Source organism: Petaurus breviceps, unplaced genomic scaffold (assembly GCF_028583685.1).
Source record: "Petaurus breviceps papuanus isolate PSGF00001 unplaced genomic scaffold, PetGlider_PUasm1.0 90994, whole genome shotgun sequence".
In the NCBI taxonomy this organism is placed as follows: domain Eukaryota; kingdom Metazoa; phylum Chordata; class Mammalia; order Diprotodontia; family Petauridae; genus Petaurus; species Petaurus breviceps.
In genome coordinates this window covers 8,579,355-8,605,231 of record NW_027187393.1, presented here as the reverse complement: position 1 = coordinate 8,605,231, position 25,877 = coordinate 8,579,355, and the positions used below count along the sequence as shown (strand labels likewise).

Genomic DNA, 25,877 nt, shown 5'->3' with positions numbered 1-25,877 from the left:
CTCACCAGCTGTGTGACCTTGGGCAAGTCACTTAACCCCAACCACCTTGCCTTCCCCCCTCCAAAAAAAAAAAAAGAATTGAATCATTCCAGGTGCTTCTGACTTCTGGCTTCCGGCATTTAGAGGGAAAATGGTAGAGGCCAACCCCACTTCAGGTTGCTTAAGGAAAAGACTCTTGAAAGACACTGGAGGAAGGGACAATATTATGCCCCCTTCCCCAGCTTGCTACACTAGAGGTTTGGAGGAGTTTCCCCTTGAATGAGATGTAGGACACTCTCTCTTAGTTGAACTGAACTATTTTGCTCCCAGTGGAAGAGCTCCTTCACTCTCTGTATTGTCTGGTTTATATTCTCCTATGTATACCTTCTCTGATTTCTATTTTGCTATGATTTGTATTCATATATTTCTGTGCTATTTGCAATGTGTGTTCGTTGTGGAACTGGTATTTGGTGGGAGCTTAGTCATATTGTCATTCAGCAAATCTGTAGTGAATTCACTACCTTGAAGAGGTGGCCTGCTTCAAAGTTAAGAGAGAGCTAGGTGATACAGGGGAAAGAGCAATGAACATGGAGCCAGGAAGACCTGAGTTCAAATCTAGACTCAGACACTGCTAGCTGTGTAACACTGAGCAAGTCACTCAACCTCTGTCTAAATTTCCTCATTTGTAAAACAGAGTTGAAGTGAGGATAAAATGAGATATTTATAAAGTACTTTTTATGGAATCCTAATAAAGCTGCCCCCAGCCCCAATATTCTAACTTCATTATAGGTCTGGCCCTACTGAACAGCAGGCCCACTGCACTTACCTAGCCCCAGCTCCCTCTCCCCCCAATGTCCAAACTCTTCCTATATGCCTCACTGCTCACTGGAACAGCAGGTGTGTCTCTGAACTCTTAGTTCCCACAGAAACAGCTGGTGTATCCATGTGATGGGAACCTCTACCTGGTCACTGCCCCCAGACCCATTCCCACAGAAACAGGTGTGTTATTGTATTCAATCACAATCATATCATCCATCTAGCCCAAGACAGAACCACAATAGCTAGCCAGTTGGAGGGCAGAATGACCAGAATGGTTTAACCACCAAACTATAGATGGGATCCCTCCTCAATTACCTAATCCCTTAACAAACTCCTCCTGCCTTTTTAATATTAATGATATTCCTCTATTCCATGTAAATTTTTGTTGTGTAATTGCATCTTTACCCTATAAAAATCCATCTTGCTTTCTCTAAAGTTGCTGGTTCCTCTTGGAATTTAGCCCACTTCACGAGAGGCGTCAATCTTAATGAATGCCTATACTTGGATTAGAGGTGGTCTGACTGAATTCTTTGAGATGGTTCTACCACACATTATGAAACTGCAATAGTTTTGGGTGGGCAAAGCCCCCACCTCAACAGTTTTTGGCGTCCCTGGGTTTAAACTGCAACATTTTGAAAACCTTAAAGCACTATATAAGTGCAGAAAGGAATAAGAAAGTCTTATCTTCCTGAGTTCAGATTTGGCCTCACTTACTAGCTGTGTGATGTGGGCAAGTCACATAACCCTGTTGCCTCAGTTTCCTCATCTGTAAAATGAGTTGGAGGAGGAATTGGCAAACCACTCCAGTATTTCTGCCAAGAAAACCTCCATAGAGTTATGAAGAGTTGAGCATGAATAACAAACCTCTATTGAGAACTACTCAATAATAAGTGAAATTCTTGGTCATATAGAGGGCCTTTTAATTGGGAGAACTGCTGATGTTAATTATTCGAAAAGGGATGGTGGCAATGACAGCTATTAAAAAAAAGATGCCTTATAATAAATAAAACTTATATGAAAGTCACTGACTCTATAATATTTCTGTATTTTATATAGTAGTTATTGGTGTGCTAATACCCATACTATTTCGTAAGTTATTTGAGGGCAGGATAATATCTGTGTTAAATTTGCTATAGGGCTTAGCATGGTATTATTCAAACAGGAGCTGCTTAATAAATGTCTGAATTATTAAAAAAAAATCAGAGAGAGAGAGAGGAGCAATCAAAAAAAAAAGACTGGAAAGGTAGATTGAAACCAAATTATGAAAGGTCTTCAATAGAAGGCTGAAAAGTTAATATTTTGTCATCGAGGCAATGAGGAGTAACTAAATATTTTTTACTTTGGGAGGAGTGATATGACCAGACCTGAGCCTCAGAAAGATTATTTTGACAGCTGTGTGGAAGATGGACTAGAGAAAGGAGAGACTGGTGGCAGGGAGGCCAATTAGGAGGCTCTTAGGTGGAGAGAGGGGACATGGGTCTGAATAGCCATCAGTCAGAAAGCATTTATAAAGTCTCTGCCATGCACTAGACACTATGCTAAGTGCCAGGGGTACAGAAAAAGGCAAAAGACAAACCCTTCCCTCCAAGAGCTCACCTTCTAATGGGGAAGACAATAAGCAAACATATGTATATAAATAAGCTATACATGGGATAAATAGGAAATAATTAACAGAGAGAAGGTACTAGAATTAAGAGAGATTAGGAGAGCTTCCAGTAGAAGGGATATTAGCTGGGACTTGAAGGAATCCAGAGAAGCCAGGAGACAGAGATGAGGAGGGGAAGCATTCCAGGAATGGAGGATGGCCAGAGCAATGCCCAGAGCTAAAAGATCATGTGTCTTGTTAAGGGATGAGTCAGGAGGCCAGTGTCACTGGATCAAAGAGTATGTAGAGGGATGTAAGGTGTAAGAAGATTGAAAATGTGTAAGAAGCAATAAAGTGTTTAGGTGATGAAGAGTTTTGAATGTCAAACAGAAGGATTTACATTTCATCCTGGAGGCGACAGAGACCCCCTAGAGCTTATAGAGTATGGGTGTGACATCTTTGGACTGGAACTTTGGGAAAACCACTTAGTGGGGAGAGACTTATGGCAGGCAGACCCACCAGCAAGCTCAACAGCCCAAGGGTGAGGTGATGAGGGCCTGCACCAGAGTGGTTGAATTATCAGAGGAGAGAAGGGGGCATGTATGGGAGATGTTATAAAGGTGAAATCAACAAGCCTTGACAACAGATTGGAAATGGGCAGGAGGGGCGTGTGTTTGGAGATAGTGAGAAGTTAAGGATGACACCCATGAACCTTGGGGTCTAGGAGGAAGATGATACCCTCAAGAGTAACAGGAAAATTTGGAGAATTTAGGGTGAAAGATAATGAAACCACAGACAACACACAAAGGCCAGCAGATGAAACAGAAAAAGCATTTTTACTTAACATTGACCTATATATAACCTATGACCAAATACTAAACCCAAATTTTATAATAAGGTACTATAAATACCCTATAAATGAAAAAGAAAAAAATCAGACCTTCTCTGGTATGGAGGGAGGGCTAAAAAACTTTACACACATTTTCTAGATCATGAGGGTGCCGTGCTTCTAACCCCCTGAGATGTGGAAGGGAATAATTGTAAATAACTAGAATGTATTATTAAAAGGGATGGTTAACAAACATCTAGACAAGCAGTTCTCAAATATTTTGGTCATAAAACCCCTTTAAACTCTTAAAAATCACTAAGGACCCCTTAAAGAGCTTTTGTTTATGTGGATTATATCTATTGATATTTAAATTTCAGAAATCAAAACACCTTCATATTATTATAAAAGCAATTTTAACTTCACACACCCTCTAAAAAGGTCTTGGGGACTCCCAAGGGTTCCCAGATCATACTTTGAGAACTGTTGATCTAGAAAAGGAAGAAATTTAGAATGGGAAGCAAAAATACAAAAACAAACGAACAAACAAAAAACCTAGGGCATTTTTGTTAATTATGTTGTTAAATTTAACATCCACTTAAAATAAATCATACATAAGGTTTTTAAGAGCACAATTCTAGCTGAGCCTACAAGAAATTTGAAGTCTCATATAGTGTTTATTCTCATGTGTTTAGAGAAAGCCTACCTGTAAATGATGTTCAGAGAATGCAGGTAGCCAATAGCACTGGCCACCTCGGCAGCATAGAATCGTGCTCGAGGTTCTAGGAAACAGTGCTCCCGTTGCAAGTGGAAGAAGAGCTGGAGAAAAGAACAGCCTGTAAGCAAGCAGCTCCTTGCATGAAGTAGGAACCACTTCCATCAATCATCTTCAGTTCTCACAGGTCAATAGTAATCACATTCTGCATAATAGGAAACGTGTAAGAGGCTGCGGATGGTTAGGTAGATTGCTAAGCGTGAGGAGCCATTGAGACCGAGCTTATGTGGGAAGTTTTGCTTTGGTCTTTTCTGTAATAATGGAAAATTCCTCCTTACCCTACCCACCTCTCAAGATTATGAAAGGCTTCTTGGTTGTGTTGTTCTGTCACTTTCAGTCACATCAGACTCTTCATCACCCATTTGGGATTTTCTTGGCAAAGATACTGGAGTGGTTTGTCATTTCCTTTTCCAACTACTTTTACAGATGAAGAAACTGGGGCAAACTAGGTTAAGTGACTTGCCCAGGGTCACACACAGCTAGTAAATGTCTAAGGCCAAATTTAAACTCAGGACTTCCTGACTCCAGGCCTGGCACTTTATTCAGTCCACTAGTTACCTGTTAGGGTTCTTAATTCCCCCACTACAATAATTCCTTCAAATAAATAACACAATTCAAAGTTAAAGTTTTGTGTCTCCAGAAGCCAAAATTCATATCCTTTTAATAATGTAGCCTACCTGTTTTCTAAGGATCAAAGTGGAGTTTGCTGGCCTAAAGTTTGTACATTCCATTCTTTTCCCATTTTGAAAATTGGAAAACTTTCCCTTATCTAATCCTATGATACCGTACTTTTTCAGTTCTCTATTATCTTTATTTTTTTTTTTGAGGTCAATTGGGGTTAAGTAACTTGCCCAAGGTTATATGGCTAGGTTTTTTTTGTGTGAGTGTTAAGTGTCTGAGGCCAGAACGGAACTCGGGTCCTCCTGACTCCAGGGCCGGTACTTTACTCACTGCGCCACCTAGCCGCCCCTTATCTTTATTTTTTAATAGATTTTTATGGATAGCTTCTGTTTTCACTTACTATTTGTATGTGGTTGTTTGGTCAATTACTTGTGTCCAACTCTTCATGACCCCATCTGGGGTTTTCTCAGCAGAGATACTGAACTGCCCTTTCATTCTCCAGCTCATTTTATAGATGAGGAAACTGAGGCAAACAAGGTTAAGTGACTTGCCTGGGGTCACACAGGTAGTAAAGTATCTGAGGCCATATTTGAACTCAGGAAAATGAAGTCTTCCTGACTCCAGGTCCTGCACTGTATCCACTGTGCCACCTAGCTGCCCACTATCTGTGTGACATTAGGCAAATCTCTTTTAACTTGGGGCCTTACTCTCCTCATCTGTAGTGAGGGGGCTTGAGCTAGGTAATCTCTAAGGCCCCTTGCAGCCCAAAGCCTGTGAACCTATGACATTAAATGTACCTGCTGTGGCCCACTGAGTAGTGCTGCTGACCCACCTCTCCTCCATTGACGTAGTCGAGGACAAAATAGAGCTTCTCTGAAGTCTGAAAGGAGTAGCGGAGGCCCACCAGGAAAGGATGCGTCACATTCTTTAGGAGCACATTGCGCTCTGCCATGATGTGATTTTGCTGCCAGGATTTCCCCAAAAGGGAAAAAAATTCCATGTTACACAGCTTCCTACTCTGACACACAGACCAGAGGGAGCACATGTGCATCCTCATCTCCATTCATAAGCAGATGCTTCCAGCCTGCTCTGAATAGTGCTGTCTACCCAGGGGAAGTAAGCATTGTTCTCAAAGAGAAATAAGAGGATATGTCTATATTCTCCAGTTGTCTGGTGCTGGGTTTTGGTAGATGGACAAGAAGAGTCTGTCCTAATCAGGTACAGCCCAATCTAGGAGGAGTCTAAGCCAGAGCGAGTTAAACACTAACACTCACCCATGCAATCCCAAACCCCAGGAGGCTGGTCCTGGGCTGTTATGCCCAGAGTATGAAAAGGTATATTAACAGCTTTCTAAGGACTGCATGGAACTGAAGTGGGGCAGGGCAGATGGAGGGGGAAGGGGAGAAGGGAGAAGTGAAATGTCCTCAGTTCTCACTACTCAGACTCTGTTACCTCTTTCTTTTTCAAGACGGATTTCTTCTGTAAGACTTTTACAGCATAAAATTTTCCATCAGACTTGCGTTTGGCCAAGAGAACCTGCACCAGAAACACAAAAGAGTTAGCAGTAAAAGATGGCCACCTGGTCTCCAAGTAACTAAAAAGTTGCTATATGGAAAAGGGATTAGAGTTACTCCATTTGGATCACAAGGTAGAACCTGGAGAAATGAGTAGAAGTTACAAAGAGGCAAATTTAGGCAAATTAAAGCTATCCAAAAATGGAATGATCTCCCTCCAGAGGGTGCCCTCCAAAGATACCACATTCCCCCTCACTGGAGGCCTTTAAGCTAAGGCTTGGAGTGGTAGAGGATGTGGAACTAGGAATTCTTTTGAGGTATAGTTTGGATCAGATCAGGGGTTCCCAACCTGGGTTACACATATCCTCAGTGGGTATAAGAAACTCATCAAAGTAGTATGGGGAATATTTTGATTTGATTTTTCTGAATTGATTATAATCAATTAAGTTACATTTTCAGTGTACCCTTAGAAAAACATATCTCATTCCTACTAAATGTACACACAAGATTTAAATTTAATAATTTTATTTTCTCATGTTCATAAGCATGGTAAATTCTAGACTTTATTTCCTTTCCCCTTGAATAGGGGATACAGTAAGGTTTGCTGAAGATCAAGAGATGGGGGGACCAAAAAAGCTTGGGAATGCCTGAACTGACTAGGCTGCTGGGGCCTTCCCTCCACCACTCAAATTCTGTGACTTTATGATTTCATTAGGTCAATGCAGTAGGAAGGTCTCAGCCCTTAGACACCTTAGAGCTACATGATGCAGCTCAGGTCATTTAACCTGACCAAGCCTGAATTTCCTCAGCTATTAGTCAGGATAATAATATTTGTACTATCCTTCTCAAAGGACTGTGGTGAGAAAAGGGTTTTTAAAGCACTGCAGAAATCTTAAGTTATTGTTGTTATTATATTCCAGCTCAATAAACCCAGAGAAGAAAGAATTGCTGAATAGAATGCTTGATTTCACACTTCATGTTTTTTACATCTATATCTGTGTCTGTGTCTATAGATATGTGTACACGTATGTATTATATGTGTATTATGTACACATGTATACATGTATGTGTATGCTGTGTATATGGGTGCATATATGTACACATGTAGATGCAAATGCTATCTTTTTTTACTTTTGACATTAACAGCACCAAATAAAATGAGCATTTCTATATATAAAGAACAGAAAAGGCTTGCCTATGCTGTACCACATACTAGCTTTTTTGCTTCCTGATTCAAGTACATATCAAATCAAACATGTTATTTTCAAAGCTCTCTTACTTGTCTGTGTTTCTTTCTGTTCTCTTCTGTATATTTTTTAAAATGCTTCAAGAACCCTATTTTCTTTTATTCTTTTAAAAAAAATTAGTAAATCTATTACTATCGCTTTCTGCTGAAAAATGAATCAAAGGCACAAAATCTCCCCTGGAAGCCTTGACCATTCAGAACTGGTGATGAGTATTGTTTCCCCAGATAAGCAAGACCACTTTGAGTTTGGCCTTGGGAAATAGTAAGGTCTCTGTCATTGAGGGGGAAAGGTTTTTAGGAAAAACACTCTAAAAAAGAGAGAGAGATGGGGTGTAGCTGTCTGGAGTTAAACTAGAAAAGTTTTGGGTCCATTAAGACACTGGAGTGGGCTAGGCTACAGTCCAGCATTGATGCCAAAAGGAGGCTAAACACCTCTGAATCACTAGACAAATCCTTTTGGCAGTGATCCACTCTGGAAATTCCCATTGAACTTTACAGTAATACTGACTAAGGCAACCTATGGCACCTGGTTTCTCTTTTGTTAGCAATGCTAATCATAATATCAACCTGAACTTTGGTCATTTGAACCTCAGTTTCCCTTGTCTCACATGCACTTAGCCAAGGTGATGGTCACAGGACCATAGGATTCATTTCTGGCAGGGACATTAGAAATTATCTAGTCTAATGTCCTCATTTCACAGATAAAGGAAACTGAGGCCCAGAGGAGGGAAGTAATTACCAAAGATGCATAGCTAGTAAATTGCAGAGCTCATTTTTTCCCCATGAGAAGACAAAAGTAATTGATTAGAAGCAAATAATTTTTTTAATTAACAAAAATGTATTTTCTCTTCTTCCCACATGCATTCCCTATGGTGGGAGAAAGAAAGAAAACCAAAACCCTTGTAGCAAAACAAATATCTGTATTGGCTGTGTCCCAAAATAAAGTTCTCATTCTGTATCCTGAGTCTATCATTTCTGTGGGGAGGTGAGCAGCAAGTTTCACCATCAGTTCTCCAGAATTGTATCTGGCCATTTTATTCATCAAGGTTCTTAAGTCTATCAAAGTAATTTGTCTTTACAGTGATGTTGTTATATAAATTGTTCTCCTGGCTCTGCTCTCTGCTCACTTCATTCTTCATTGGCTCATACAAGCCTTCCAAGGTTTCACTGAAACTATCTCTTTTATCATTTCTTATGGCAAAATAGCATTCCATTCCATTCCATTCCTATATCATAATTTGTTCAGCCATTTCCCGACCAATGGGTATCCCTTTAGTTTCCAGTTCTTTAACATCACAAAATGTGCTGGTAGAAATATTTTTATACATCTGAGTCCTAATCTTCTTTCTTTGATCTTTTTTGGACCTAATGGTTGTATTACTGGGTCAAAGGGTATGCACATTTAGTGACTTTTGGGGCTGTTATAGGAATGTAAATTTTTAAGATCTTGTGATTGGGCAGTGGGTCAAGAGAGTTGTTATACATTCTCTGACCCAGGAGAAGGCTATATAATCCCTGATGTGAGTCTTTGTTTTGGGGCTCACTTTGAGAAGTGTTGTGTGATTTGACCAGATGAGACTCTGGGCAGCCATTGAGAGCCCCGCCCCCCCCCCTTTGAAAAACCCAGATGTTGATGCTTCCCTCTCTGGTAACTGTGATTTGGTATGGATGTAATGGTTGGACAGTTGGAGGCCTGTCTGCTTGAAATGTTTCTGTCTGTATACTCTGAAGTTCAGAGTGCTGACCTTTTCCCCCTCAACTAGGTAAATGATATGTCTGATTGATTAAAACAAGATTGTTTACCCATTTTGAGTTGCTTTCCTTTAGGAAAGCAGATCTAAGAACCTGTGTTGGCAGTCACCCTGGGGATGCTGGGGTGCTTACTGCAACAGGGGCATAGTTAAAATTGCTTTCTGGAATGACTGGACCAATTCACAGCTCTATCAATAATGAATTAGTGTTTTCTGTTTTCCTGCAGCCCTTCCGATAGTTGTCACTTTGCTTTCTTGTCAATTTTGCCAATATGATGGATATAAGGTAAAACCTCGGAATTCCTTTAATTTGCATAATTATTACTGATTTGGAGCATTGTTTCATATGATTATTGATAGCTTGTATTTCTTCCTTTGAAAACTGTCTCTTCATCTGAACTGATGCAGGGTGAGGTAAACAGAATCAGAAAAACAATTTACATAGTTACAGCAATATTATAAAGATAATCAACTGTGAAAGACTTGGTAATACTGATCATCACAATGACTCACCACATTTCCAAAGGATTCATGAGGAAGAATGCCATACACTTCCAGAGAGAGAAATGATAGACTCAGTGAAGGATTGAAATATGTATTTTCTTTCTTTTTTCTGCTTTTCCATACCTCATATGGAAATTTGTTTGATTGGACTTCATATCTGTAATGCATTTTGTACTTCTTGCCTTCTTAATGGGTGAGGAAGGAGCTGGGAGAGGGAGAAAATCTGAAACTGAACATTTTAAAAAAACTACACTATATTAAATTAGACTGGGATTTGAAAAAAGGACCTCTGACTTCAATATAATGCTTTCCTTGAAGAATTGAAACTAGAAAATTGTAGTGGAGGGGGGGGCGGAGCCAAGATGGTGGAGTAGAAGCATGACCCTCCCGCGGCTCCGGCTTCCACCCTCCCCAATCCATGTAAAAAGGGGACTCTAAACAAACTTTGGAGCTGCAGAACCCACAAAATGACACAGAAAAGCTAACCTCCCGCTGAGAACAGCCCGGCAGGAATCGGCCAGCTCAACGCTCTGGGAGCTGAGCCCAACACCACACCGAGGCTTTAGCCCCAGGGCGGGCCTGACCAGCCACCAGCCAGAGGGACTCCAGATCAGCAGCAGCTGTGGCCCTTTCCAGATTTATCAATACATAGATGCGAAGGACAAGGTGAGAGGCCAGTGCAGTCTGGACTTTGGGACCCAGTAAGTGGGAGTGCGTGGCTTTTACCCCCGGGGCTAGAAACCACTGAGACGCCAGCACAGCCAGCCAGCGCCATGTGGAGGCTTCAGCTCCTGGCCTGCAGAGTGTAGGGGGACTAAGCACCAGTCTGAGGGGTAATCGCTCTTGCTTTAACCTGCTTGGATCTGGATTGCAGTCTAGGGTGGAGGTCCTGGGGTGTGTGTCCAGCTTGCCAGAGCATGTGGAGACCTCAGAGAGGGCACCCATCTAATACCTCTGTCAGCTGAGAAAACCCCAGCGTTTGGGACGAAAACTCCCCTGTCTGGTGGCAGAGTCCTACTGTGGCAAAAAGCCCAAAAGTCAAATCATTGAGTGGCAAAATGAGCAGGCAAAGGAAACAAAGCAGACAGAAGATTCCAACATTACACTCCTATTTTGGGGATAAGAAGGAGCAAGGCATGGAACAGGAGGAAATCAGTGAAGTCAGAACTCCTGCACCAAAAGCTTCAAAGGAAAATACAAGCTGGTTACAGGCCATAGAGGACCTTAAGAAGCAGATAAGAGAAGTGGAGGAAAAATTGGGAAGAGAAATGAGAACAATGCAAGAAAATTATGAAATGAGAGTCAACAGCCTGACTGAAGAAAATAATACCTTAAAAAACAGACTGACTCAAATGGCAAAGGAGGCTCAAAAAGGCAATGAGGAGAAGAATGCCTTAAAAAGTCGAATTTGCCAGATGGAAAAAGAATCTCAAAAGCTCACTGAGGAGAATCATTGCTTCAGAATTAGATTGGAGCAAATGGAAGCTAATGACTTTATGAGAAATCAAGATGCTGTTAAACAGATCCAAACAAATGTGAAATATCTCATGGGAAAAACCACTGACCTGGAAAATAGATCCAGGAGAGATAATTTAAAAATTATTGGACTGCCTGAGAGCCATGACCAAAGTAAGAGCCTGGAAAGCATTCTCCAGGAAGTTCTCAAAGAAAACTGCCCTGATGTTTTAGAACGAGAGGGCAAAATAGAGGTTGAAAGAATCCACCGATCACCTCCTGAAAAAGATCCCCAAAAGAAAACTCCTAGGAATATTATAGCCAGGTTCCAGAATTCCCAGATTAAGGAGAGAATATTACAAGCAGCCAGGAAGAAACAATTTGAATATTGTGGAAACACAATCAGGATAACCCAGGATCTGGCAGCTTCTACACTGAGGGATCGAAGGGCCTGGAATGTGATATTCCAGAGGTCAAGGGAGCTGCGATTAAAACCAAGAGTCACCTACCCAGCAAAACTGAGTATCATGTTTCAGGGGAAAATATGGTCATTCAGTGGAATACAGGACTTTCAAGCATTCTTGCTGAAAAAACCAGAGTTGAATAGAAAATTTGACATTCAGATACAAGAAGCAAGAGAAGCATGAGAGGGTAAACAGGGAAAAGAAATCATAAGGAACTTATCAAAGTTGAACTATTTTTTTTTTTTAAAGCAATCGGGGTTGAGTGGCTTGCTCGGGGTTGCATGGCCAGTTGTTGTTTATGGGTGTGGTGCTGAGTGTCTGGACCCAGATTTGGTCCAGGTCGTTCCAGCACTGGGGTCGGTGCTCTTGCTCGCTGAGCCACCTGGCCAAAGTGGAACTATTAACATTCCTACATGGAAAAACAATAATTGTAACTTATGAAACTTTTCTCAGTAGTTGAAGGGATTAGAAATATATATGTATATATATATATATATGTCTTTATATGAGGGTATGTGGGCATATGAATACATATGTGAATGTGTGTATATACGTTTACAGGTATACATAGATAGAGGGCACGGGACCAATTTAACAGGAAGGGATGATACTTAAAAGGTGAAATTAAGAGGTGAGAGGAATATAATGAGAGGAGATGGGGAGAGACAGAGTGGGGCAAACTATCTCATACAGAAGAGGCAAGGGAAAATGGTTACAATGGAGGGGAAGAATAGGAAGGCAAAAGGGAATGGGTCAACCTTATTCCTATTGAATCTGGCTTGAGGAGGGAGGGAAATACACACTAAATAGGGGATCTCACCCTCCAGGAGAATAGGGGGGGGAAGGGGATGTGAGGGGGGATGATGGAAGGGAGGGCAGGCTGGGGGGGAGGGAAGTTGGAAGCACCCACTTTTGAAAAGGGACAGGATCAAAGTAGAGAATAGAACAAGTGGGAGGTGGGATAGGAGGGAGGGAAATATAGTCAGTCTTTTACAATACATCTACTATGTTATTGTTTTGCATTAGCCGCACATGTACAACCTATACTGAACTGCTTGTCTCCCCAGTGGGGGTGGGTGGCAGGGGGGGGAAGGGAATGAATCTAGAATTGAAAGTTTTAAAATCAAATATTCAAATATATGTATATGTGTGTATATATATATATACTATTATTAATACCATCTTACATGTTATTAAGAAAAAAATAGATATACAGGCACTGAGGCATAGAGACCCACTGGAAAAGTTGAAACGGGTATGGGAGAAAATATGGGAGAGAGCAGGTTGGAGGTGGGGATATCCTGTGGGACTGCTGTTTTGGGGGGATGGGTGGGGGAAAAACGGGGAGAAAATTTGTTACTCAAAATCTGGCGGAAACGAATGATGTAAATCAGAAGTTAATAAAGCATTAAAAAATTAAAAAAAAAAAAAGAAAATTGTAGTGGCCAAGGCAAACTGCACTAAATACTCCAGAAGCAAGTTGCTCCAAATGTGCTTCAGGAGAGTAGAACAGATCATGTCTTCTCTCTGATTTCGTAATTCAAGATGGGGAAGGAGAGGGAACATGAATTTATTAAGTGTCCTCTATGTGCTAAGCACTTTACCAATATTATCTCATTTGATGTTCACAACAGTCCTGAGAGGTAGGTACCATTATTATTTCCACTTTACAATTAGGAAAACTGAGGCAGGCATCAGTTAACTGCCTTGCCCAGGGTCTCAGAACTAACTAGGAAGTATCTGAGGTCAGATTTGAACTTAGATCTTCCTAACCCCAGGCCTAGCACTCTATGCACTCACTCACCTAGCTGCCTATGATGTGAAAATAATACAAAAAAACATGATGAATTCAGAGAAGTCTAAGAAAACTTGTATAAAATTATTCAGAATGGAGTGAACAGAATTAGGAAAACAATCTGCACAATGACTATAACAATGTGAATGGAAAGAATAAGAAACAATAGTGAATACTATGCAATTATAATGACCAAAGTTGGTCCTGGAGAAGAGCCTCTGTGTCTGCTGAGGTGGGAGCTAGGGGGCACAATATTTTATATATATAGTCAGATATGGCTGATGTGTTTTTCCTTTATTTTTTATATATTGCTACAATTGGCGTTTACTGGTGAAAACTGAGAAAATCAAATTGATTTTATTCTGTACCTTATTTCATTTTGTATGACTACTGACTACAGTTATTCTAGACACATCTGACTCTTCATGACCCCATTTTTGGAGTTTTCTTAGCAACGATACTGAAATGGTTTATTGTTTCCTTCTCCAGACAGATGAGGAAACTGAGGCAAACAGGGTTAAGTGACTTGCCGAGGGTCACACAGCTAAGTGTCTGAGGATGGATTTGAACCCACAAAGATGAGTCTTCCTGATTTCAAGCCCAGTGCTCTATCCATTGCACCACCTAGCTGCTCCTAAACAATAAAACAACTTAAGTTATGTTTCATTTGTCTTTGAGTTAAATTTGAAAGTTCAGCTTTCCTGTAAATCACTCATTATCTCTGAGTTAAGTTTAGAAGTTCAGTTTTCCTGTTAATCACTGTTCTGTTCTTGCATCAAAGAAATCTGTTCTCCTTGAAGAATGCAGGTGGTTGTCAAGGAGTCTGGTCTGTTGTCCCTGCAACACTGGCTATGCTTCAAAGAAAGTCTGGTCTGTCATTGCTGTGACACTAACTAGACACACAGGTGGGCACCACCAATGAGTTTTCTTTTTTTTCCTTTTTTCTTTTTTTTGCTTTTTGGAGGGCAATTGGAGTTAAGTGACTTGCCCAAAGTCACATGGCTAGTAAGTGTGTCGAGTGTCTGAGGCCAGATTTGAACTCAGGTCCTCCTGACTCCAGGGCCACTGCTCTATTCACTGCACCATGTAGCTGCCCCATGGGTTTCCCATAGTAACAAAATGGAAGGAGGGGTTATTGCATTCCAGACTTCCATTCAATAGTATTGTCCCCATTCCTGTGTGCTTCAGGATTTGTAAACAATCATATTGCTTTCCCTATCTATGATGTCTTCTAGTTTCTGGATGCTCCTCCTTATGTCTGTAAAGATTATCTCTCTGTCCTCTTTCTTTCTTGGGAGGCAGATAGGCAAGGCAACTGGGGTTAATGGGGTTCACATAGCTAGTAAGTGTATCATGTGTCTAAGGCAGCATTTGAACTCAGGTCCTCCTGACTCCAGGGCCAGTGCTCTATTTACTGCACCACCTAGCTGCCCCTATCTATCCTCTTTGAGATCTTTTGGTCTGCTGGGGGCTGACACCTTTTATTGTTAACTACTAGCATTACCAATACATTGATCATGCTCAGAGCTTTGTGCCTCCATTTACCTTAATTTCAATCATAATATTGGGTAGGGAAGCAACTATTTGGAAATGTAAAAAACAAAAGATCCCCAAATAAATTTGAAAATAGAAAACAGTATTAAGAAATCATAAACATATATAGTTGAGTTGAAGGGAGAATTAGTTACTATAGTGGTTTCTATCATGCTTAAGAATTGTATTTGGTTAATTTTTGTGTCCTTAGTTTCACTGCCCTAAGAGCAAAGACCTCCATGATCTTCCCTCTGTATGCCAAAAAAAAAAGAGTCTGAACAGACAAGTATGTTAGCTAAGATGAGGAGCTAGGTGGCACAGTGATAGAGTGCTAGGCCTGGAGTCAGGAAGACCAGAGTGTAAATCTGGTCTGAGACACTTACTAGCTGTGTGACCCTGAACAAGTCATTTAACCTTTGCCTTAGCTTCCTCATCTATAAAATGGAAACAAAAATGGCACCTTCCTCCTAGGTTTGTTATCAGGATTAAAGGAGATAATGTTTGTAAAGCACCCTACAAATCTTAAAGCACCATATAAATGCCACCTATCATCATCATCATCATCATTAGCAGTTGTAGTATTGGCTCCCCCACGGGTTTGACACTACCCCATGTTTCTCAATACCTACATCAGGACTCTGATACTTATAGCCAAGACAGAAAGATAAGGTCTGTAGAAATCTCCCAGGAAGGTAAAACATCAAGTCAGAGCTAAATGCCAGTACAAGTTTTAATGGAAGTTTGTAACCAAGTCACTCCTGGGACACTCCCAGACTCGAGGATGGAGCCAACACATGTTAGGTCATTTCTCGGCATTGGATACTATCAGGTATCCTAGAAGAGGAAATGGCAAACCACTCCTGTATCTTTGCCAAGAAAACCCCAAATGAGTCACAAACAGATGGACTCAACTAAAATGACTAAACAACAACAATGTTATCAGGTATTGAGAGAGGAATATGGGGTGTATATATGTTGGCTACCAAGAAACAAGTTGATCAAGAATTTCAGGCATAACTTTCCTTAGGCTCTCCAACCATAGCATGTCTAATCATTAAAATGTACTCTGTACCTGGGCACCTAGGGCATGTTCTGCACCTGATGAGTGTGAAAGATATTTGATGACTGGCTCACTATTTTCCTCCATCACAAATAACATATAAGCTACTCAAGCCAGCATGTGACACAATTTGAGTCAGATAAATTTATCAACTTTCAAGAAAAAAAAATCAGAGCCAGAAAGAGAGACACAGAGGCAGAGAGAGAAACAGAGAGAGAGAGACAGAGAGAGAGAGAGAGAGAGAGACAGAGAGAGAGACAGAGAGAGAGAGAGACTTTTTGCCACAGAGCAAGCTCAGTCAGAAATGAAAATGAGGGACACAGATTCTACAAAAGGGTCCGAAGAGGGTGTTCTGACTTTGTGTGTGTATGTGTTACTAGTAGTCTGGTGAAGCCTTGGAGAGCTAATCAGAATATTGTTTGGGTTTTTGTTTTTAATTCATAATTGAAAGAAATGCTAAATTTCAGTTAAAAGTTAGTCAAACAGAATTAAAGATGCAATTTTTTTCCATCCAAATTCATTGATCCCCTGAAATCTCTCCATGGACCCTTTCGAATTCCTGATCTAAAGGATCACCTAGAAAAGGTCAGGTAGAGACAGGATATTTCTCTGAACCAAGTATAAGGCAGTCAGGAAGTCATAGAGCCACCAGACTCTCTGCCTGCCCTGCCCAGGCTTCTCCTCTGTCTCATACGTGGGTGGAGAGAGGGTAAAAAAAAAAAAAAACCCCAAGGTGGAAAAGATGCACTGGAAACTCAGAAGTCTGAATAACTCCTAACCCAGGGGTGGGGAACCTATGGCACCCAGGTCTTCTAGGTCCTCAAGGACAGTCCTTTGAGTGAATGCAGACTTCACAAAACAAACCCCCTCAAGGATGACCTTTTGACTGAATCCAAGTTTTACATAACAAATCCTCTTATTAAGGGGATTTGTTCTGTGAAGTTTGGATTCAATCAAAGGGTTGCACTTAAGGACCTAGGGGGACACATGTGGCCTTGAGGCCACAGGTTCCCCACCCCTACACTAGGGAATTGCTTGGCTTTAAAGGAGAGGGCACTAAAATCAGCAGTCAAGAGGATTGGGCTTCAAATCCTTACTCTTCTCCTCTTTGCACCTCAGTTTTCTTGTTTATAAAATGAAGGTGTTGCCAGAGTGCTGTAAAACTGTGCATACCCTTTGATCCAGCAAGATCACTACTAGCTCTATATCCCAAAGAGATGAAAAAGAAAAGAAAGGACCTATTTGTACAAAAATATTTGTAGCAGCCCTCTCCCAGCTCCAGCCCCAGTGCCGATAAGATGGCTAAACGTACCAAGAAGGTCGGAATTGTTGGTAAATATGGAACACGTTATGGTGCATCCCTCAGGAAAATGGTGAAGAAAATTGAAATTAGCCAGCATGCCAAGTATACCTGCTCCTTCTGTGGCAAGACCAAAATGAAGAGACGGGCTGTGGGTATCTGGCACTGTGGATCCTGTATGAAAACAGTAGCTGGTGGTGCATGGACCTACAATACCACCTCTGCAGTCACAGTCAAATCTGCCATCAGAAGACTGAAGGAATTGAAAGACCAGTAAAATCTTTATCAAATATCTGTAGCCCATAGTCCAACAATAAATGGGTTAATTTATTGAATAAAAAAAAAAACATTTGTAGCAGTTCTTTTTGTAGTGGCAAAGAATTGGAAATTGAGGGATGCCCATCAATTGGAATGGCTGAACAAGTTGTGGTATATGATTATAATGGTATATTATTATGCTACAAGAGATGATGAGCAGGCTAATTTCAGAAAAATCTGGAAAGACTTACATGAACTGATGCCAAGTGAAGTGAGCAGAACCAGGAGAACATTGTACACAGTAAGAGCAATACTTTATGATCAACTGTGAATGACTTAGCTATTCCCAGAAATACAACAATCCAACACAATTCTAAAGGACTCATAATGAAAAATGCTATCTACCTCCAGAGAAAGAACTGATGGAGTCTGAATACAGATCAAAGCTTATTAATTTTCACTTTCTGTATTTTTTCACTGTTTTTTCCCCTTTGAGAATGACTAATATGGTGATATGTTTTGCATGATTTAACATTTATAACCTATATCAAATTGCTTACTACTTTGGGGGAGGAGAGGTGAGGGAGGGAGAAAATTTGGAATGCACAAATTTTTTTTAATGAAATATTAAAAATTATTTCAGGGCGGCTAGGTGGTTTAGTGAATAGAGCACTGGCCCTGGAGTCAGGAGGACCTGAGTTCAAATCAGGTCTCAGACACTTAACACTTATTAGCCATGTGACCAAGGCAATCACTTAACCCCAACTGCCCTGCTTTCCCCCCTCCAAAAAAAGCACACACAAAATTATCTCTACATGTAGCTAGGGAAAAAAATAAAATATTTTTTTAAAATGAGGGTGCTGGGCTAGATGACCTCTAATTAATATCTCTTCCAACTCAGAGTACTTCACTGCCTGAAGTAAGTGGCATCTTTCTGTATGGAGAACTTCTCAAGTTACCACAAGAGAAAAACACACAAAAAAGCGGGGAGAACAAAACAAACCAATGTTCTTTTCGTTATGACTACACTAAAAATATTGAGCACAATGGCTACCTGATGTCTGAAATTTGTCAAACTCTTACTTAAGAGTTTTTTAAAGAGATTCTCTTTAAAAGGAGAATAATATCTAATTATGGGAACAAAACACAGTAGTGAACAGGAGGTTTCAGTGAGCTTATTCAGAACATTCTCTTGCCTTCATAACAGACAGTGCAAAAGTCCTTGCTTGGCTAAGTAAGAAATTCTCCTTGTGAAAGAGTGTTCTTATCAGTGCTAGCCAAAGGCGATTAGTGTTCAGGAAAGAGACACATTAAAGGTAACTTGAAGTATTGTTCCTCCAGCTTTTCTTTCCTTGAAAGCTGAAAGGTTCAACAAGCTTTTAAATTGGAGGACTAACTCATATTATCCTTCATATATCTCCCCTATTCATCCTTTAAGACTTCTGCCTCCTCCATGAAGCTACTCAAAACTGTTCTAAACTGTTCTGTCTCCTCTAAACTCCTCCAACAATTATGACTGTCTGAAAGTGGGGGAAAGGGAGCAACTGAGAAATATACAAAGAGAACTTGGTAAGTATTCTACTGAAGATGTGAGGAAAGACAGTAAAGGCATGCATAACCATTTTGTAGGTCTTGAATGCTTGGGCACCAGGAAGAGAGATTTATGACCCCAAATATCACTTACTTTTCCATAGCTCCCTTTTCCAATCACTTTCAGGAAATCAAAGTCTGTTGGCCTGGCACTGTTGGAAGAGAAGAAGAAGATATTACTAATAAATCTGTTATTCTAGCTTCTGGTATATGGGGGAGCTACCCAAAAGACAAATAATTCCAATCATTAAGGAGGAAACTCTCTGGCCTCATTTTGTCTCATTTACATGATACTGGAGCATGATCTGTACCCAAAGCAAATTGGCTTTCCTCCCCTATTTGATGTATGTGTTATATTATGGAGGGAGCAGGAGAAGGGAAATGAAAGGAAAGAAGAAACTGGAGGCAGAGAGGTTGAGCAGAAAGAGTGCTGGCCCTCCAGTAGAAGACCTGGGTTTATACCACCTTGAATATTTGCTACCTATGAGACTTTGAATGGGCAAGTATCTTAACCTCCCTAGGTCTTGGTTTCTTTATTTATAAAATGGGTGTATGGTTTGAACTAGATAGACCTGAACTCTTCCATCTCAGATCTCTGAGCCTGGACTAAATGAATTATTAAAATCCTGAAGGACAGCATGTTAGCATCTGAAATAGGTAGGAAAACAGAAGGGCAACTCCCACCAAAGACAACAAAAGTGAGAAGAAAGAAAAAAACAGAAAAGTACGACTTGGAGAGAGAAAAAAAAAATAGTATCACCACATACAATGAAAATGAGAAGAAAAAAACAGGGAAGAACAACATAGTTCTTTCTCAGGGCTGAGGACAACTCCTCACTACCCATTATTAAGTCACCTTCCTAAAATGAGGCATCTCATTCATTCCACAAATACCTAATTCAGCACCCATTATGTGAAAGTCAGGGTGCTGGGGGGAGGAGAGGGAGACAGAAAAGAAGCAATCCCTGTGCTCATCCATAAAGTTGGGATTGGACTACATATGATCTTTAAGGTTCAGCTGTCCCATGATACTCAGTTGCTTTCAGTTTACTGAGCTGAGAAAAGGAATGCATGAAAATAATTGCAATACAGGTCAGGATGTGGCTAGTGTTAAAAGACTGAAAGGTACAGAAAACTGTGTCAATACAGAAGAGGAGGGAAAGTTTACTTCCCTCTAAGGCATTAGGGAAAGTTTCCAGAAGGAGACTTCATGTAAACTGGGCCTTGAGAGATAGTATTTCAACAAGCAAAGATGGGAAGAAAATATGGCAGGAAGAAGGAAATATGCAGACAGGAAATCACAGGGAATGTTTGGGGAACAGCCAATTATCCACTTTAGCTGAAGCACAAGGTTAGGGGAGGATAATGTTGTAAAAGTAGGTTGCAAATGATGGATCCTGGAGGAATCTGAAAATCAGGGTAAAGAGTTTGGTCTTTGTTCACTAAGCCAGTGGTTTCCAAAGTAGGGGAATTACATGACCCCAGGTGACTTCCAGTCAACCAATCAGAGGGTGGGAAAATGGGTCACATCCCATAGCCAGTCCTGGCCTTGTCTCTAACCAACTATACAACCCCCTTCACCCATTATCGACCAACTCTCCCCTACTCTACTCTGTCCTCTTTCATGTTCAACTTTCATTCTGGCACAGACCCTTTAGGCCAGTTGTAATCTAACTCTGCAAAGCAAGCAACTGGTAGTACAGGCAAAACTCCCTGCCCCATCTGTTGTTCTCCCACCTCCTCCATCTCCCATCTCATCCTAAGGGCCAGGCTCTGCTTCTGGGAAAGTGGTGAGTGAGAAAGAGCCCTGGCCTCTCAAACCTTTCCTTTTTTTTTTTTGGTGTTGTAAAGTGAGCCATAGAGGATAAACAGGCATGGTTGGGTTGTTATCTCCCCCTTCTCTCCAAACCACCCCTGTTCTAAAACTCCCTACTATTAACCACTTGCCAACTTTCCAGTTTCCTAGGTTTCCAACCTCAGTGCCACACTCAACTCCTCACCCTCCTTCACCCCATGCATCCAATCAGCAGCTAAATCTTATTTCTATTTCCACAACATCTCTCTTCTTTTCTTTACACACATTGCTGTTACTTTAATTCAGGTCCTCATCATCTCTAACCCAGATTACTGCAATAGCCTGACTAACATCTCCCTGCCTCTAGTCTCTCCTCTCCCTCCCCTCTCAAAGCCATTGGTTCACTGAGATTTTCCTAGAATGCAGATCTAACCATGTCACGCCCCTATTCAATAAATTCCAGTGACTTCCCATTAACTTGTTGTTTAGTCCATTAGTCATGATTGACTCTTCATGATTCCATTTGGGATTTTCTTGGCAAAGATACTGGTGTGGTTTGTCATTTTCTTCTCCAGCTCATTTTGCAGATGAGGAAACTGAGACAAACAGGGTTAAGTGACTTGCCCGTAGTCACATAGATAGTAGTGAGGCAAGATTTGAACTCAGATCCTCCTGATTGCAGGGCCAGTATTCTATCCATTGTGCAACTTAGCTGCCTTTTTATTAGCTATTAAAGAGTATTTGATTAAGGATCAAATATTACTTCATCTTCATCTCATACTCTTGTTAATCTATTTTATATAAGTTGTATAATAGTAGTACCTGTAAATATATACATAGTAGACATGTATGCTCAACATTTTTTCATTTACATGAAAGTTTGAAGACCACGACACAAGGTAATGGGAAGCCAACGGAAGAATTTTGAGCAGAGGAAGTATGTCATTTAGGAAGACTGAAATCTGATAGTTGCTAGTGTGAAAAATAGATTGTAAGCAGATTAGAAGCAAGTAATCACAAAATCCATCAAGCAACAAACATATTTTTTCCCATCTAGAGGTCTTCTCAGGGAGGCCTCAGTTTCTTCATCTTTAAGAACTTACTTTGGATTTGCTGAAGGTCCCAAGTTGATATTTCCATTGGGTGTTGAGGTCTAAAAAAAAATTTTTTTTAAACAAAAGTAAAAGTTACTTAGAATCACTCTTATTCCTTTAATATTTTTTCTTCAAAAACCACAAGCAAATCTATAAAGATTTATTTATTCTCCCATCTGTGAAGTAGAAAAGGATCAAGTATTATTACCCTTATTCAAAGATGAAGAAAAATGATTTTTTTCCCAAGTTACTTAAAGAACAGTTGTAGAGGAACGGTTAGATGGTGCAGTGAATAGAGCACCAGCCTTGGAGTCAGGAGGACTGGAGTTCAAATCCAGCCTCACACACTTGACACACCTACTAGCTCTGTGACCTTGGGCAAGTCACTTAACCCCCATTTCCTTGCCTTCCCCCCTACAAAGAATAAAAAAGAACAGTTGTGAGACAAGTAGCTCTGAAGCCCTAGGATTCCATAATCCAGCTTGGTGCCCATTCACTGGGTCCCACAGTTTGCAATTTGAAAGCAAACATTAGAAGCCCAGAATAGGCTATGCCCAAGAGGGAATAAAAACAATAGAAGTGGTAAATCCAGCAGGGTTCAGTAATAGAGCAGAACTATAACTAATTTGGCATATGAGTCAAGATTAGTTTCCTCCCCCCCCCCACCCTAATAGTCTCATGATCTTGGCAGAGTCGATGTATAATCTTTATTTTTCTACATTGCACCCCCTCCCCCAACTTTGTACAGTGAGGCAGGCCCTTGCCTCTCCTTCCCAGCTCTGCTGCCAAGAGGTAGAGAGGTAACAGGCAAGACTTCCAACACATATGATTACACAACTTCCCAAGACCACTATGGACAAAAGATACAGAAAAAATCTAGCCTTCGTGGAGTTTATGTCAGTAAGGGACAGTTTCTTCCCTCCTCTCATTTTGTGAAGATCTGATGCTAGGGGTTGTGAGAAAACCAAAGATGATTCATAGCAGGTATTTAATAAAAGCTTCTTGATTTGACTCACTTCGTATAATAATATTTCATATATAATAGTTAATATTTATATCGTGCTTTAAAGTTTGGAAAGCACTTTACACGTATTAACTCATTTTATCTACACAACAACCCTGGAAGGTATGTGCTATGATTATCCCCATTTTATAGAGAAGTTCAAAGACTTGCCCAGGGTCACAGAGCTATAAGTGTCTAAAGGACAATCCAAACTCAATTCTTCTTGACTCCAGCATTTCAGTAGTCCAGAGTTCTACTCAGCTATTATTCTCCTTTTATAATACAAAAAAACTCATTTTTGTTGTAAGGGTTTTGTTTTTCATTGTTTTTGCTTCTTTTGGGGCGGGAGGGGCAGTTGGGGTTAAGTGACTTGCTCAAGGTCACACAGCTAGTAAGTGTTAAGTGTCTGAGGCCACATTTGAACTCAGGTCCTGGATTTGAACTCAGGTCCTCCTGACTTGTGCTCTATTGATTGCACCACCTAGCCGCCCCTGTTTTTCTTTCTTTTTAATGGAAGGGGTGGAGAGGAAAGAAGTAAGAGGAAGAGAAAACAGATTTAATTGAAAAAAATTAATTGATTTTTTAAAATTCCCCTTAAGCCTCAGAGGAACTAAAAAAGAATGACAATATTTTATGTACATAATTTACTAATATGAATAGTTATATTAAATAAACATAGTTTGAACTGATTTTTATCTTAAAGACTCTTACAAATAATTTAATAAATAAGTAGATCTAAAGGGCCTGTTTTTTTGGCTTATCTCACAGTGTCCTAATTAATCTGTTCTTGTCCAGCATATCCTCTTGAAAGGATACTGTCTCCTCACCAAAACCATGTATAAAATTCATGCAGTGATATCTCCACTCAGTGCCTTAGACCTGGCAGCCTAGCCAGAGAAAGGTTAAAAATAAAGTGATACATGAACCATTTCCTGTCTAGAAAAGGAAGGAGGTTTATCAAAAGAAGAAAGTTAAAATCCAGGTGTGCTCAGAGAAAATAATAACAGGAACATAAGTTACAAGTTTAGGCCCTTTAAGTCTTCAGAGGAGTCTGGTGGAAGAGAGAATCCTTTTACCTGTTCTCTTCTAACAGAAAGACAGAGACACCTTCCTATATAGCCTGAGTCAATCCCAGAGAGCTTAAAATCTTTTAAGGGCCATAGATTGGAAAGTTTGGAAGAAATCTCAGAAGCCACATAATCTAACTTTTAATTCAAGAAGGAATTCCATCTGCAATATTGCTACCCTGTTATTCTTAATGCATACCTGTCTAATTTTCAGTTATAGAACATGACTTACTTTAACCCAATCCAATTTTTTTTGTGCAAAATAGGACTAGAAGTTGCAAAGCAGGTGCTGGCCAGCATTGGTAGAGGGAATTTCCTCACCTGGGAATTCCCTCTACCGATGTAACCTCAGATCCAGGCTCTACCCAGAACATTAGCAATGCCAGACATCTTAACCATAACATCAATAAAAATATATGCTATCCCCAATCCCCTCCAACCTATCCTTCCAGACTTATCTCTCACCTCCACTCTACAGGAGCCCTCTACTGCTACCATACAGTTCATACCTTTACTTGGAATAAAATCCCAGTCCCGTCATAGGCTCACAGATTTAGAGATGAAAGGGACATTACAGCTCATTTGCTCGGCCTCCACTTTGCAGATGAAACTAAGGCCAGTAAAAGTGAAGTGAGATGCCTAAGGTCACACAAGTAATAAGCTACAGAGTCAGTATTTGAACCCAGGTCCCCTGACTCTATATGCACTGCCACTTTCACTCTACCCTTCCCAGTGTAGCGTGACCTCTCTCCTGGGTGAGAGTAGGCAAGAAGGACATCACAGTGTTAGATTTAAGTAAATTAAGTTCCCAACACTTCAGCCTACCTCCTTCTCCAGACATCTCCCCAGCATAATTTTTTAATTAATTAATTTATTTATTTTTTGTTTTCAACATTTATTTCCACAAGCTTTTGAGTTTTAAATTTTCTTCACTTCCCTCCCCTCACCCCTCCCCAAAAAGGTGTGCAGTCTTATGTAGGCTTTACATATGCATTCATATTAAACATATTTTCACAGAAGTCATGTTGTAAAGAAGAATTAGAACCAATGAGATGAATCACGAGAAAGAAGAATAAAAACAAAATAAAAAGAGAGAGCAAATAGTCTCCTTAGATCTGCATTCAGACTCCATAGTTCTTTCTCTGGATGTGGATAGCATTTTCCATCATGAGTCTTTTGGAATTGTCTTAGATCCTTGTATTGTTGAGAAGAGTTAAGTCTATCAAAGTTAGTCATTGCACAATGTTGCTGTTACTGTGTACAACATTCTCCTTGCTCTGAACACTTCGCTCAGCATCAGTTCATGTAAATCTTTCTAGGTTTTTCTGAAAGCCACTTGCTCATTGCACAATAGTATTCCATTACATTCATATACCACAACTTGTTCAGCCATTCCCCAATTGATGGGCATCCTCTCAATTTCCAATTCTTTGCCTGGCATCATTTTTAAAAGGCAAGAATGACCCCAACCTCATCCATCCAGGATAGTTCCCTGGTGTATCCCCTCCACCCTTTTCTGCCTCGTTTTATGTGTTGTCTCCCCCTTTAGATTATAAACTCTTTGAGGATGGCAGTTGTCTTTCTTCTTACTAACTGAATCCCCAGAGTTTAGCAATGTCTGGCACATAGTAGATGCTTAGTAAATGATTATTGGATTAATTGGATGACTCCAAAGTGAAACCGGTTTCAACTACCCGGGAGGCTAGGACTTGCAAAAGAATCCATTGTAAAACAGCACATCTCTCAGCTCTAGAGACAAGGTGGAAGGCCCGCTACTCAATCCTTCAATCTGTCTTCCTCTCCACACTAAAATCATCATCCATTCTCAGAACTGACACCTTCC

The 25,877-nt window shown here is 40.4% G+C and overlaps 2 protein-coding genes and 1 long non-coding RNA gene across 5 annotated transcripts in view; 2 read left to right on the top strand and 1 right to left on the bottom strand.

Annotated features, from left to right (window-relative positions):
• The window catches only part of LOC138153471 (uncharacterized), a 92,019-nt gene that overhangs the window by 28,019 nt on the left and 38,123 nt on the right, over window positions 1–25,877 (top strand). The gene's annotated exons all lie outside the window — the stretch shown is intronic.
• SGK2 (serum/glucocorticoid regulated kinase 2) overlaps window positions 1–25,877 on the bottom strand; it is a 50,941-nt gene that overhangs the window by 23,154 nt on the left and 1,910 nt on the right. For both annotated transcript variants that reach the window (XM_069077584.1, XM_069077585.1), the window contains exons 3-7: window positions 21,974–22,023; window positions 19,170–19,227; window positions 6,058–6,141; window positions 5,438–5,569; window positions 3,916–4,028 (exon numbers count right to left, since the gene is read on the bottom strand). In XM_069077584.1, the coding sequence (XP_068933685.1) occupies window positions 3,916–4,028; window positions 5,438–5,569; window positions 6,058–6,141; window positions 19,170–19,227; window positions 21,974–22,023 (437 nt within the window). The remainder of the gene's footprint in view (window positions 1–3,915; window positions 4,029–5,437; window positions 5,570–6,057; window positions 6,142–19,169; window positions 19,228–21,973; window positions 22,024–25,877) is intronic.
• LOC138153533 (large ribosomal subunit protein eL43) lies at window positions 17,193–17,574 on the top strand. Its single transcript, XM_069077711.1, has one exon. The coding sequence runs from the start codon at window positions 17,226–17,228 to the stop codon at window positions 17,502–17,504; it is 279 nt and encodes a 92-aa protein (XP_068933812.1). The 5' UTR covers window positions 17,193–17,225; the 3' UTR covers window positions 17,505–17,574.

Excerpts from the sequence above, each read along its gene's own strand:
- LOC138153533 (XM_069077711.1), top strand. The coding sequence starts at position 17,226 with ATGGCTAAACGTACCAAGAAGGTCGGAATTGTTGGTAAATATGGAACA.